Source organism: Hemicordylus capensis, chromosome 6 (genome assembly GCF_027244095.1).
Source record: "Hemicordylus capensis ecotype Gifberg chromosome 6, rHemCap1.1.pri, whole genome shotgun sequence".
Classification (NCBI taxonomy): Eukaryota; Metazoa; Chordata; class Lepidosauria; order Squamata; family Cordylidae; genus Hemicordylus; species Hemicordylus capensis.
This window is the reverse complement of record NC_069662.1, coordinates 43,832,269-43,847,552: the sequence shown is the minus strand read 5'-3', so window position 1 is coordinate 43,847,552 and position 15,284 is coordinate 43,832,269. Positions and strand designations below refer to the sequence as shown.

Sequence of the window (15,284 nt, the reverse complement as noted above, 5' to 3'; positions counted from 1 at the left end):
AGCCATGCAGTTTGTCACCATTCTACGACTCTTCCTTTCCAGCACTCAGAATACTTGGGAACATTCTGTGATATCACAGCAGCTCAGCCAATGGCTCAACAGCCTTGGCAAGTGATCTTCTGCTTTCAGTCTGTCTAAAAGATACCCACCATTCCTTTCTGGCTGCCGCTGTCACCCTGTAGACTGAGGAAAGGGTTGGTTTGTGTAGTGAGGACAGCTGGAATAGCTGCCCCTGCCGCAGCCGACATGAGGCTGTTTCCAGGGGCACTGAGCGGTGAGGAAGCCATCAGGGAACTGGCTGGATTGAGCTGCTGAGGGGAGATGGAGGTCAGGAGGGTGCTGCTGGCGGTGGATGGTGCCGTGCTGGAGTGGAGGAGGGACGTGGAGGTAGCTGGCACGAGGCCGGTGATAGGCAGTTGGGAGGAGCCAGTCATCTGGAGGCGCTGCAGCTCCCTTTTCTGCTGAATCTGTTGTATCATCTGGAACACCAAGGTCTGCTGTTCCTAGAAATCAAATTATAATGACCAGTTGCAAAACGTTTTTAGCTGCAATCCCTCCATCACACACATACAACAGAAGGGAGAGGAGGAGGAAGAACCCTGCACCAAGGGCTGCTCCTTTCTGTTTACAAAAGTTCTGGTACCTAGGACTGATGACCTGCGAGCACGTGCAGAGCTCCTTTCCCACAAGAAAGAGGAGGCTTAACAAAGCCGGAGCATGTACCGAGAATGCCTTTCCCTCTGCGAAACGGACTTTTCCTTGCCAGGCCAGAGACTCTCCGAGTGTGCTGTGCAATGTGGGGCTAACTCTTGCTGCCTAGGCTTGCAGGGTCCCCACTTACTGCATGCGCTGCTGAGAGGAGGCCTGGGGGGTGGGAAGCAAGTGGCTGCTTGTCTGAGGGGCAGAAGGCTGCCTTGTCCACCGGATACCAGCTAGGGGAACTCTCTCTCACATAAACATGTGCAATCTTGTGAAAGACTGGTAGGTGCACGGTGTGCACCTCCCGGATGTGCAAACTCAAACCCACCACTCCTGGGGAACTTTGAAGTAAATTTGCCATCTAGGAACATAAGAACAGCCCTGCTAGATCAGGCCCAAGGCCCATCTAGTCCAGCATCCTGTTTCGCACAGTGGCCCACCAGATGCCTCAGGAGACCTCAGGAGACCTCAGATGCCCCAGGAGACCTCAACTCCCCCTGGTCCTAGCTGTAGGGTAAGGTAGGCTCCACCTGCCTCAGGATCCTGTCCTTCGCTGAAACGTCCCAGTTTCCTCTGAGCGCTGAGAGCCCTCTCCATGAAGTGCCTGCCTCATCATTTGAAAACCACTGCTCTGCCCATCATCTCCACAACACGCATGGTTTTATAAACCTCTCCCCTAGCTGCTGTTTTTTCTAACTAGAAGAGGCTAGCCTTTCCGCCTGTTCTTCTGGAACTCCTCTCCCTTCTTTTTTGCGGGCAGGAGGCCAAGGAACCTCCCCAGTCGGTCATGGCCAGCAGCTGAGCAGGTCAACAGGGTGGCACATACCGGATTGAGTGGCTGTGACGTCAAGAGTTGCTGTAACTGCTGGAGTTGGAGCTCGTGCTGGTTGAGGAGCTGCCGCTGCTGCTCTGTCAGGTGGCTCGTGCCAGACATACTGGAGGAAAGGAAGACAAGCAGGAAGCGGGGGTGAGGTTAGCACCGTCCAGCTGGAAACGGTGTCACAGAGGTCATGGAAACGGAACAACAGACTTTTCTTTCTGTAATAAAGAACCTAAGGGACTTGGAAAATGCTCAAAGGGTGGGTTCTTTACAGCCGGAAATGGCGGGCCTGTACACATCACTTTCGCTCTAAATGGCCTATCTCCTGCTCACTAACATGGGGCACAATCTACCAAGAAGTCTTTCTGTGCCAGAACTCACTACAGTGAACAAGAGAAGTGCAGGAGCATGGTAATGCCTGCCTCATGGTGGGGGTTCCTTCCTTTCCTGCTGCCCTCACTGGCGCCTGGTGGTCATGGTGCCTGGTCCATGCCGCCATGTTTCTTAATAATAGTGCTCTTGTGTATAATTACAGCACAAATCAAACCAAAATAAGCACATGGCATATAAACAAACATGGTAGCTCAGCCAAGAACAGGAGATATGGGGGGAAGCTGTGGGGGGTTGCAGATCAAGTGCGAGGGGGAAATCCTACCTTAAGGATTAATCAAGAAAACACATTCCTTGGTTTAAATGGTAACAAATCACGCAACTTAGGGCAGTCAGAATGTCTCTTGGCCTCCTGAGCCCACTTTCCACCTTATTCATTTGTTCACTGTTTCCCCTCTTTAGATTTGAGTCTTACCTGGTTTGGCTGGTGGAGAGCTGCAGATTTGGGAGTCCGCCAGCTTGTGCCAAGAGGGGATTCTGCATCTGGGTGGCCACTGCTCCATTCAGACTTCCTAGGATACCATTGAGGGGGACCTGCTGCTGTCCTCCCGCCATGTTTCCAAGGAGACCATCCACCAGACTGTGATTGGCTGTAGCCCCTCCTCCATGGGCGGTCCCTATGGCTCTGGCCAAGCCATTCACTGGTGGCTGCTGCTGTAACCCAGTAGTGAGTGAGAGGGAAGCAGGGCTCTGTTGCAGCAAGGGCAGTGGAGGAGGTGTGCTATGGAAGGAGAGGGAGGAACTGCTTCTACTTGGGCAGCCGGAGTGAGGATCCTGGAAGGAAAGAAGGAGGAGGCGGAGTCAAGATGGCACATCCAGGGCTGTCTGTGCTCTGCGTTACGAAAACTAAAATGCTGCGCCTTTGTCTCCTACCTCATTCAACAGCTGGCTATAGCTGTTGGGTAGGACGGCGCGTTCCCACCCAGCGTGAGTCTCACACACCATCACTTCCTCCCCCTCCTCCCTTGCTTTTTACTCGCAGACTATCACAAAAGTGCACACAGCTCCTGAACTTGGGTAGGATGTGTTCCTACCCTACTGAGGACTGTGAGAACAGCCCTATAATGTTGTATGAGCATACAGGTGTCAGGACACACTGGTCAGGCCAGTGAAATGTTGGGACTGCTCCACAGCCGTCATGACAGCCACAAAGTCCCGATCTGCCCCAGAAAAGGAGACCCTGGCATGGATGTTGAAATTCCCCAAGACCAACAGCCTGGGGATCCTCAACACCCAGGAGTGTAGTGGAGAGGGAACACGCAGGGATGGAACTCCAGTACTTCTCGGCTTCTGTTTCAGTTGTGTTTCAACCGGTCAGAAATTTGTTGAAAGGCAGTATAGGAAATCAGGGCTGCACAAATCAGGGCTGCTCAACGTTGGCCCTTCAGCTGTTGATGGACTAAAATTCCCATCATCCCTGACTATAGGCCACAGTGGCTGGGGATGATGGGAGTTGTATTGGAACAACAGCCGGAGGCCGAAGTTAAATAAGTAAAATAAAAAAACTCTTATCAGTCTCATACATCACTCCTGATCATTTCAACATGGTCTTGGTTCAATATGGAGATGGTCTCCTCCCTGAGCAGGAGACCTTCCCAGTTAGAACTGTATACCTGAAATTCACTCTGCCACCTTCAATGGCACTTTATCTTGCCTTATGGTAGAGCCACTTCTGGCTGTCAGTGAGCGCCTGCTGAGAAACAATAAGGAGAGCCGAAACAGATGCTCCCTACCTCAGAGGAAGTGGAGAGCGAGTTCTCAATGCCAAAACTGTTCTTGCAGGGTGGGCTCTTGCTGACACTCAGCGAGTCGCTGTTGCATGCTAGATGGGAAGATGTGAGAATCAGAACCAGATTGCTCAGTGCCTCTGAGCAACTACAGAGCACCTTTTGCAACTGAGCTAGCTTGGCTGACCCTCTGCACATCTGAGATCATAATGAAGAGCTTCTGGAGAAGATGGTATGGCTCCCAGACCAGATGGTATGGTAGGGATGTGCACAAACTGCAGTTTGAACCATGGTTTGAGCACATTTCAGGAGCGGGACCTGGGAGCTTTAAGAAAGAGGAGAGCAGGTCCTTACCTGCTCTCCGCCACCCCATGTGGCAATACCAGGCAGACCATACAAATGGCACCTGTGCATTTACGGACACCATGTGCATGCTGACACCGTGCGGGGCTTCTAGGGATGCATGTCGCCCCAGCAGGAAGCTGCTTGGGATGGCGGAGAGCAGGTAAAGACCTGCTCTCTTCTTTCTTAAAGCTCTCGGGCCCTGCTCCTGAAATGTGCTCATTTGTGCACATCCCTACTGGCAGGTCCAAGTCTCAGAATACTTCTTATTTTATTTTAAATTTATTTTATTTTATTTTAATTATTTTATTTTATTTTATTTTAAATTTAAAAAATGACATGCCACTTTCCCACCTTCCTAGTCTGCAAAGCAGTTCACAGCAGAAAACAATTCAAATTCATAAAACAATAAAAATTACTGTGTTCCTAAAACCAGCAACACAGTAAACAACAAAGGCAGATAAAAGCAAAGCAGCAAACAGGAGGTCAGCATCAATACCCGCAAAGGATCCATTAAAGGCCTTGGTGAATAAAAGCTTTTGGGCGTGGTGCCGGAAAAATGCTGATGTTGGTACCTTCCTAACTTGTCTGAGGAAGGTTATCCTCCAAGGAGCGCAGGGCAGCATACATGGTCCTTCTCCCATGTTCTCACAACCACCCTGTGAAGTAGGTTAGGCTGAGAATGGGCGACTGGCTTAGCATCAACCAGTGAGTCTCATGGCTGAACAGAGTTTTTAAACCTCGCCTTCCAGGTTCTTCCAGGCTGACACTCTAACCACCATAACCAAACTTGTTCTTAGTGGCACCAGCACTGAAAAGGCCTCTTTCAGAGATTAGGTACCAGCCACAGCGCAGGAGTGAGTCACTGGTCTTACCGTTGGGAGCCAGGATGTAATGGGCGTGGCCCGAGGGGCCATTGCTGGTGGTCACCACTGGGAAAGGGACAGAAAGCTGGACGTTCAGGAGTTGCAGGCGCTCCTTCTTAGCTGCCAGAGTCATGATCTGCTCCTGGAGACGCTGATTCTCTTTCTGGAGGGAATGGAGTGCCTTGAGCATTTCTACAACTGCAAGAAACGTGGGCAGGGGGCGGGGGCAGGGAGAGGCGAGAAACAAAGAGGGTTTTGGAGAAGGGGAGGGGAGAGGTTGGGGGCAAAGAGTGACACAGTTAGAGCATAGATGGAATGGAGGCGAGAGGAAAGGAACCCATTCTGTGAAATTGGGAGGCTATCACAGAATTCTACTCTGCGTTGGTTTCCGGAGAAGCAGTCCTTCATTTATTTACTTGAGACACTGATCCATGTTTTTGTAACCTCCAGGCCTGACTGCTGTAATGGATTCTATGCGGGGGGGGAGGGCTGCCCTTGAAGACATCACAGAAGCTTTGGCTACCACAAAATAGGGTTGCACATCCCTGAGCAAGTGCACCTATGCAGCCTGTTCTGTTCCAATAGTGTTGGCTGTTGATATGCTTCTGGGCTTAATGCAAGGGCTGGTCCTTCCCTTTAGAGCCTTCCATGGCCTCTTGTACAAGCCCCATGTCTCTCAGAGGCTGCTTCTCCTTGCACTGTCCCCCGAATCACCTCCAGTCAGTGACTGCTTCAGGTCCCATCTCCATGCAAAATGAGAACTGCAGCACTTCAAAGCAGGGCCTTGACATTCCCTGCCACAAGCCTACAGAACTATCTCCCTCTTGAGGTGCAGAACTCTCCCTTTCTATGGTGCGTGAGCCAGTATCGTTTAGTGGTTAGCATCTCAGCCTTGGCATGAGGAGATCTGGGTTCAAATTCCTGCTTTGTGCTTAAACTCACTGACTGACCCTGGGCCAGTCAGTAGGCTAGTTCACACAATTGTTACAGTGTAGGATAAGCAGGCTACCCAGTTTTGGGAGCGGTGTGTGCCCCTTTTTTGTGATTGTGTGCTCATAAAAAGCAAGGTTGAAGCAAGACTCCTGCTGGGCAGGAGGGCTTTTCCTCCTACCTCATGAATCATGCTGGGTTCAGCTGCTGGGTAGGATGGAGTAACGGATTGAGGAAAGAGGCATCTTTTTAAAGTGGTGATTCTCTTTATTGAGCAGGGGAGAGCAACTGGCCCAATCCATCCCCAGCACAGCATCCCTCCAGTGGCTGTTGCTGGTGTCTATCTTATGTTTCTTTTTTAGATTGTGAGCCCTTTGGGGACAGGGAGCCATTTTATCTCTTTATTTATATCTATGGAAACCGCTTTGGGAACTTTTTGTTGAAAAGCGGCATATATATATATTCCTCCTCCCCCTCCTCCCCAGTAGGAGCCTTGCACACGATCACTTCCCCCACCTCCTACCTTGCTTTTAACTCGCATACGACTGCAAAACAGGAGTGTTCACAGCCCCCAGTCCTGAGTAGGATGCTTGTCCTACCCCATTGCTGGTCATGAGAAACAGCCTACTATCTCTCAGCCTAATGTTTATATTAAAAGATTTTCATATAAACAAGTAAACGTTTTCTATTTACGTCTCACCCTTTCTCTACGGAGCACAGGGAGGAATTCAAAATGGACTCTTCCACCCACAGTTCTGTGAGGCAAGTTAGGCTGAGCAATAAATACCTTGCCCAAGGTCACCAAGGGAGCTTCCTGGCTGGGAGGGGGGATTGAATCCTGGCTTCCTCAGTCCCAGTCCATCACTCCAACCACTACAGCACCCTGGCCCTCCAGTGTCTTCTCCCCTTGATGGACAGAAAGCACATGGACATGGCTGAGAGGGGGGCTAGTCTGCAAACATTCCCAAGAACAAAAACTTGGTGACTATTATTAAAAGAGGGGCTCTCTTTTAAACAATGGGGATAGCTCAGTGGAAGAGCACATGCTTTGTGTGCAGAAGGTCCCTGCTAACTGGTTAATGAGGCACCTTTCTAAGTGCTGATTCTTAGTCTATATATTAAGCAGGGGGAGAGGAACTGGTTGTATTCCACCCCAGCATAGCCTCTCTCTGGTGTAGACTGGTATCTACACCCTCTGATTCTTTTTAGACTGTGAGCTCTTTGGGGAAAGGGAACCATCTTCTCATTATTCTTTTTCTGTGTAAACCACTTTGAGAACTTTTTGTTGAAAAGTGCTATAAAAAAAAATCACATAGTAATAACAACAACAACAACAACAACAACAATCCCTGCCAGCTACAGATAGGGCCAGGAAAGATCCCTGTATGGAACTCAGGAGAGCAGGCAGACAATCGAGGGACCAGTGGTTTGTCTTAGCATTAAGGCAACTTTATGAGCTCAAAAGTGAAGTCTGAACTGCTGCCACCACTTCTTTACGGATGCATCCTCCTTTTCTTGAATCATGGGTGGGAGTCACCTTAGAAGGCCTTCTGCGCCTTAAAGAGCAGCAGAAACGGAGCAAGGGAAGTTCCCCCTGGCATGGAAATGAATTCTTGGCACAAGCTGGAGTGGCTGAGGCTTCTCTCTGCCTTAAACAGGGGCAGCCCTTCCATGAGGCGAAGTGAGGCGGTTGCCTCGGCAAGCAGATTATGATTTGGAGGGCCAGCTAAGCAGTGAGAGGCGCTCCTGCTCTCTTCTGCTTTGAAAATGGGGAAAGGGGGAGGGGAGTGTGTGCAAGGGTGTGGGTGGCACTGGCCATCCTGCCTGAGGGGCAGAGAAGTCCGGGCTGCTGCTTCCCTTAATGCTTAAGCACTTCTGAGCTCTCCTGTAACTCACTGTTGACGCCGGCCTCGCCATTGCCCTGTTTCTCCAGAAGCTGCTCGATGTTTGGTGTGGCCTGGGGGACATTTTCCAGCTGCCCACTGTTGGTCGACACCGTCTGGTCAAAGAGGGTGGGAAGGCTGCTGATAGGGGACCTGTAGAGTGATCAAAGTAGAAGAAAGAGCCATCACAAGGGAGAAGGAAACTCTATCTTCAGTTGTTACAGGGGATCTCAACCCTGGGTCCCAGATACTGTTCCCTCTAAGAGGGATTCCCAGATGTTGTTGACTACAGCTCCCAGCATCCCCAGCTGCAATGGCTTGTGTCTGGGGATGATGGGAGTTGTAGTCAACAACACCTGGGAATCTCTCTTAGAGGGAACACTGGTCCCAGAGGTTGTTGGACTACAACTCCCATCACCCCCAGCCACAATGGTCTTCTCTCCAAATTACAACACACACACACACACACACACACACACACACACACACACACACACACGTTTAGATGCTCAGGGGATGTTTCCCAGACCTGGCTCCGCATATCTGCTTTGGCCCTAAGAATATAAGGAATGGACGTTGCTGTCTATCTCCTCTGACAACCCCATGAGATTCTTGAAAACAGCAGAGATTATTTCTGTTTCCTACTGCCTAGCAGGGTTCCCTCTACAGCATGTGCATGGGCTCACACATTTTTTGATGTCCACTCTGTTAATTTTAGATCCCACTCAGGTTGAATCAGGAAGGTACCACTCGGAATGCATGTGCATGCACACTGCCTTGATACTGCTGCCCAGAACAAAATTCATTCCGCACACAGATGAAACTTTTTTTAGAGAGAACACTGCTGCTGAGTCAAAGACGATGGATGGAATCTGATTATATCTCATCCTAGAAGGCAAATCAACAAGTGCCTGACAAGATTATTAATATGTCTAGTTTCTCTAATTTCTCAACATGTTTTGAACATGTTCAAGGGAAACTACTTAACACATGAATTAAAACAATTATGGATAAATTCCAACTCCTCCAGTTTACTCCAGGGAAATTGGGCTACTTCGACTTAAAATTTCATTCACATTCGGAAAGTTTCACGAACATTTCCTGAGTACAGAACAGCAGCTCCTCCTCCTTTTGTCTTAGTGTTAATGGAACTTAGGATTTGGGAAAGTTTATTAACAGGGACAGCCTGTTAATAAACCTCTCTTGCTCCCAATGATTTTCCTTTCTTTTCGTTCTTCTGTGCGGAGAGCCCTCACTTTGTTTATATATAGCAGTACATTATTCCAGACATACATACATCCCTCTGAACTTTCAGGAAAAGAAACTTACATGGAAGAGAGACTTTCTTGGGGTGATGCCCCCCGGCAAGCAAAATTACAGTCTTCTAAATCTGGTTCTGGAAGTACAACAATAAATTGAGACTTTAAAAAATGTTTTTAGACAAGAAATCCCCACCCCAATTCCTATTTTAGCAAGGCTCCAAATCTGATATGACCGTTGCAGTTCTTGGGTTTGCTTCAAACAAATATAAAGCAGCCCCAACATTTTCAGGGCAAAGGGGATATACAGGTGAGGGAACCTGAACCTTCCTAGTGTCTGCTGCTTGACTGATTGATTGACTGATTAAGTGCCGTCAAGTCGGTGTCGACTCTTAGTGACCACATAGATAAATTCTCTCCAGGATGATCTGTCTTCAACCATTTCCTTTCTAGCAAATTGCACTGGATTGCACTAGATTTTTAGTATTGCAGCCTTTACCCTAGAAGTTTGTATCACCTCTCAGCAGCATCATCAGAAGTGGCAATTTCACCACTTCCATGTTCCTTCCTTGAGTTTACTTCCAGTTTCAGGATTTGCACTTGGGATGGACCGACTGTGTGGCGGTAAGCTGTGTGGAATGTATGGGGGCCACCCCATTCATTCTGCTTTAACGACCACTTTCTGTGTGATTGAGGAAAACCAGGGTTTAAACAAATGGGTCTGCCATTGGGGCAATTCACACGATTGCTCCGGGTGGGTGGGGAGGGTGTAGGGGGAAGGCTGCTTTCAATTTACCTTTCCCCCAGAGAACCAAGCAGGTCCTCTTCAGTGTGCCTCCCACGTGCCCACATGGGCAGCCCTGCTCCGTGCAGCTCCATGAAGCATGGAGCAAGGCGGAGGGATCTGGGGCCAGAACTTGTTGTTCCAGCCTCCAGACATCCCTCAATGCAATGTGCAGCATATGTGTTGCATTGAGGATTCCCATCTCAAATGGGTGCTCTATGCACCGGTCTCTGTGACTCCTCAGGCTGAGTCACACGACACCTGGTAGCCGGGTTAAGGGTATAAGATAGATAGATAAAGTTTATTACGGTCATAGACCAGTTAATCTTTACATTTTACAAAATATTCTATTAGGTAATGCAGGCTTTACGAAGCTTACATACAGTAAAACAAAATTTGGCCACATTAACAGTCATCCCAGGTTTAAAATTGGACAGTAGATACTCCAAGTAAAAAAGATCGGTGTGGCCCGGACAATTCATTAGCAAAGGTAAAATAAACTTAGAATGACTATCCCTATAAAATTCACAATAAAGGATTACATGAGCAGTAGTCTCTATTTCACCTGCACCACAGGGACAAAGGCATAAGGTACCTGCTTGTATTTTCCCTATGAGGGTATACCTTAGCGACAAAGAGTTTAATGGCCGCTGGAACAAAAAGGGCACCGCTTGAGAAATGAAAAGACTTAATGGCATTTGCCAACTGCTGTGAGCTATGAGCGACAGTGTTAAGGTGGGCTTTATGACCTCCACTAGAGTGGAAGACCACCCCAAGATATTTGAACACCCTCACCTGTTCAATTCTTTGCCCATTTATAGACCATCTAAAGTTCTTTGGGCGCTTTGCAAACACCAAGACCTTTGTTTTGGAATAGTTTATCTCTAAGGCCTCCTTAGTACAGTAAGAACTCAGAGATGCTAGGGCATGCCTTAGCCTTATTTTAGTTTGTGAAAGTAGCACTATGTCATCTGCGTAGAGTAGTATCGGGACATGTCTACTCCCCAATTTAGGAGGGTGAAGAGCTGGATCATTCAGGTGGGAGACTAAAGAGTTAATATAGAAATTAAATAGAGATGGGGCTAAAATACACCCTTGCCTCACTCCTCTATATGTAGGTATTTCTGCAGAGAGATGTCCTTTCACACTGCAGCGCACTCTAAGGCGGGTATTGACGTGGAGATTACGTATTAGTAGCAATAAACGTGACTCAATAGTTGACAAGATATAAGAGTATCCTTGACCTAGGCTAAAAGCCGGGTTCATTAATGGGGTTAGGCGGGCGGGGAGCAGAGGGATCTTCAAGGATCCTGTCGCTTCTCACAAACAATCTAATCCTGCCTGGGGCAGCCAGGTCATGAGAGCAGCCTCATTGTCATGTCTAGTTTGGCCTGCAACATTCCCATAGATTTATCACATTAAGCATTTTTCAGAGGTGAACTAAATTCCACTGATATTACACTCCGAGACTGATAAAGGCCACATATTCATGACCATGGGGAGCACAGTTAAAGCGTTAACTGTGATTGCCAAACCCTGGATTCTCATGGAGCATGACGTGAGAACCTTGTATTTCAGGCAATCCCTGGCAAGCCACTGAGATGTAACAGCATTTAATTGGGGTTGATAACTCCTTTTTATTGATCCTGGTTAAATGCTGTTTAATCATAGTAGTCTGACGGGAATTGCTTGGAAATTCTGGGTTCTCATGTCACGCTCCATAGGAGCGTGCAGGGGTCAGAGATCATGGCTAACTCTTTAACTGTGCTCCCCACAGTTGTGAGAATGCAGCCAAAAGGTGACTCAGAGTACTTCAAAACACAGTTTCAAGATTTTGCACGCTCTCGGGGGTTCTATGCTCAATATGTAGAGTAAGCACCATGGGGTGCAGTGGTCAGAATGTTGGACTAGGACTGGGGAGACCCAGGTTCAAATCCCTGCTCAGCCATGAAGCTGACTGGGTGATCTTATGGTAGTTATTCTTCTCAGCCTAACCTACCTCACAGGGGGTGAGGGGATAGGAAGCGTCATGTACACTGTCCTGAGCTCTTTGGAGGAAGGGTGGGATATACACTCAATGAACACACATTATATGCTACGTATTTTATACTGTCTGCTGGTTAAAATGAAAGCTGCTTAAACTCCCTTGTAAAACTGAAAGGGTTCCATGCATCCTTAATGACAACAAAGCAACTTCCTGTCTCAAAGAATGCTATTGCTCTCATGTACCACCAGATGGCAACCAAATGCAGTTGCTGCTCACTGTCATGCTAATAAATCCAGCTTCTTCACTGCGCATGTGCATGGCCCCCAGCGTTCATTTCCCCAAGAGCTTCAGGCCATTTTTTTCCTGCTGCTTGGCTACTGTACTTATGTGCCAAAGAGCTTGGTCTACAGGGAGACTTCTAAATGTGAATATATGATAACTGTAAATATAATATTTTTCATTTTAAAAAAACCACTGAAATATTCTTTTCCTACCTGGTCCATGCTTTCACACATGAAAACCTTGTCAGGTCTGAGGGTTTATCAATACAGGGGAGGGAGAAGATGACCCTGTACACTGAATGGTCTTGACTGTTTGAGGGACACTTTCTAAGGAGATCAGTACTTATATAATCTTTGGGTCTGTGTACCTGCCCGGTTGCTTTCTGATTGGTTCAGCAGGGGATTGATGGACAGCCCAGAGGTGAGAGGACTTCCAAAAATGTGCGAGGAGGGGAGACTGAAAGTAGATCCCGCCAGTGAGAATACCTGCAGAACAGGAAAAGACAAAGAAATGGTGGGGAGGAAAAACCCAACCACCTTGTTTTAAGAGCCATCTTTTCCCATGATTTCCCATCATATCTTAGACCAGCATTGGATAGACAATCTTTTGGTAGAAAGTGTAGACGACAGATGCACCACACCCCGTCCCTCATCCTAGAGAAGCCCCAATATGTCTAGTTTGACCTATTGGCCTTTGTCCTCAACTGAACTGAACTGAAGCAGTAAGACCAAGGAGGAGAGCTGGTATTTATTTATTTATTTATTTGATTTCTATACCACCCTTCCAAAAATGGCTCAGGGTGGTTTAAACAGAGAAATCTTGTGGTAGCAAGCATGACTTGTCCCCTTAGCCAAGCAGGGTCCACCCGGGTTGCATATGAATGGGAGACAATACTGAGCTAGACAGGCCAATGGTCTGACTCAGTATATGGCAGCTTCCTATGTCCCTAACATACTTGATCTTCCCTCTATGGAAGGATCATCTGCCTTTGTTTTAAAAATGAAGCCATTTCTCTTTCTACAGAAAAAGTGGGTGAAATTTCTCTCCAATGTTCTTCAAGCAAAATATAAGACAGGGGCCAGATTAATGGGCTCCACATCCTCAACTCTCAGGTGGATATTATGGGAGCGCTTTCTGGGTTACTGTTTCACTTCACTGTCCTCAAAGGCCACTAGTATTCTATGTTGTTGCTTGATGACTGAGGTTTCCAGCTTTCAGTTAAGGACAGATGAATATGCACAGGCTGCAATCCAAAGTGTGCATCTGTGCTTATCATGAGGGCTGCAGGCCAGGCTGAATGGCATTCTAGAAACTAATCATGTAGTACTGGGAGTTCCCAAGCTTGGGTCTCCAGATGTTGTTGGAGTACAACTCTCATCACCCCCAGCTGCAATGGCTATTGAATACTCCTGTTGGCCAGTCAACCTTTTGTATGTTATATTCTGAGTTCACGCACTTTAATGCAGCTAGAGCAACCTATCTGAGCAGTGAGAACTCAGAGTATCAGCATCCATAACGTTTATGGTAAGCAACCTTCCTTGATTTACTCCAGATTTTACTAATCATACCCCACAGGGTAGGGATGTGCACAAACCGCGTTTCGAGACACAATTCAGAACACATCCCCTGCCCCTTTAAAATGGAGGAGAGCAGGTGCCAATGGTCACCAAGAATGTGCAGAGGCCATGTGCATGCTGGCATCGTACAGGGGCAGCTGGGGGAGAGCACCACCGGCATGTGAAGACATCTAGGAGGAGTGCTGCTGATTCAGGAAGCGGCGGCGAGCAGCGGAGGAACAGGTATGCACCTGCTCTCCTCTGTTTTAAAGGGGCAGGTGATGCGTTCCGAATCGCATCTCGATTCGTGTACATCCCTGCCACAGGGGTCATTCCAAGTGTTTACCCCCCCGTTTTACTTCCTTTAACTTCTTTAAATTTTACATATATGGAATTTGCTTGAAGCTACGTTGATCGTTTTGAGCTCTAGTGGGGATGGGGGAAGAATCTAGAACAAGACCCTGGGGCAGAAGTGCCAACATATGGCTCTGATGTTTGAAGTCATTACCTGGGTCGTGGAGACAGAGGAAGAGGAGGAAGCTGGGACGGTGCTAGCAAAGGGAGAACGGGTGAGCTGGGGGAGTGATGAAGTGCCTTGGTGAGCCAGAAGGCTGGAGGAGAGTGGAGTGCTACACACTGTCCGGAGTCCCCCACCGCCATGTGAAATGGGGTCCTTGTTACTTGTATAGATCCCTGCATGAAGAAAGCAAAACAGGACTTGAGAGGCAACCCGACACCAAGATATACATCCATGTTGTGCCTGATAGCATTTCCACTCACCAACTGCTTTTCCCTCCTCAGGATGGTGTACTTTCCAATACCTTACCTCCTCCATCCTGACAAAATGAAGCATTGGTTACTCACCGTGAAGGCTTCTTCTGGTTGCTGCTGTCAAGGCATCTCATGAAGATGGGTTATCCCTGTCACGTGCTCCTAGGCAGGACTATGCAAATTAGTTTAGAAAGGCAGTCCTATATAGCTCTGACGGGGATAACCCCGCCCCAGTTCTTCTAGGCCGAGTGAACCAGTAGTACGAGAAAGTTATGCAGAGAATAATACAAGAGAGAAGAAACACATATACATGTCCCTACGCCCTGCAAGGAACAGATGTGTGTGGGAACGTATAACCTGGTCCCAGGAGGGTTCTTCCCCTAGAGAGGAAAGCGAGCCACAAGGGTGGGCTGAGATGCCTTGACAGCAGCAACCAGAAGAAGCCTTCACGGTGAGTAACCAATGCTTCATTCTCGGTTGGTGCTGTCAAGGCATCTCATGAAGATGGGACTTACCAAAGCAAACTTCCCAAGTCAGGGAGGGATAACGCTGCTCATTCCTGGGGAAGAACCCTCTGGAGTGCTCTCCTACCGAATGCCGCTTGGGCAGCGGCGTATGTGTCCAGTTTATAATGTTTTATAAAGGTGGATGGACTCTTCCATACCGCTGCCTTACAAATCTCCTGTACTGAAGCGTTAGTGGAGAAGGCGGCCGAGGCGGCTGCCGACCTGGTGGAGTGTGCCCAAATATTGGCCGGAGGAGGGACCTTTTGTGTCTCATAAGCTAAGGTAATGCATGCTCTAATCCATTTAGCAATAGTTCTTGCTGATACCGCCTCTCCCATAGAGGTGGGCAGGTAAGAGACAAACATAGATTCGGTCTTACGAAAACTGGCCGTGCGTTTTATGTAGCATCTCAAGCATCTACGTAAATCCAGCTTGTGCCACAGTTTCTCTCTGGGGTGCTTCGGATGCGGGCACAATGAAGG

General features: G+C 48.1%; 1 protein-coding gene across 5 annotated transcripts in view; it reads right to left on the bottom strand.

Moving 5' to 3' along the window:
* The window catches only part of MLLT6 (MLLT6, PHD finger containing), a 138,477-nt gene that overhangs the window by 13,605 nt on the left and 109,588 nt on the right, over nucleotides 1-15,284 (bottom strand). For 4 of the 5 annotated variants that reach the window (XM_053259997.1, XM_053259999.1, XM_053260001.1 and 1 more), the window contains 9 exons: nucleotides 14,034-14,218; nucleotides 12,337-12,454; nucleotides 8,987-9,053; nucleotides 7,671-7,810; nucleotides 4,854-5,042; nucleotides 3,643-3,731; nucleotides 2,325-2,683; nucleotides 1,526-1,634; nucleotides 150-503 (listed from right to left, as the gene is read on the bottom strand). In XM_053259997.1, coding sequence (XP_053115972.1) covers nucleotides 150-503; nucleotides 1,526-1,634; nucleotides 2,325-2,683; nucleotides 3,643-3,731; nucleotides 4,854-5,042; nucleotides 7,671-7,810; nucleotides 8,987-9,053; nucleotides 12,337-12,454; nucleotides 14,034-14,218 — 1,610 coding nt within the window. The remainder of the gene's footprint in view (nucleotides 1-149; nucleotides 504-1,525; nucleotides 1,635-2,324; nucleotides 2,684-3,642; nucleotides 3,732-4,853; nucleotides 5,043-7,670; nucleotides 7,811-8,986; nucleotides 9,054-12,336; nucleotides 12,455-14,033; nucleotides 14,219-15,284) is intronic. The other variant, XM_053260000.1, reaches the window with a different exon arrangement.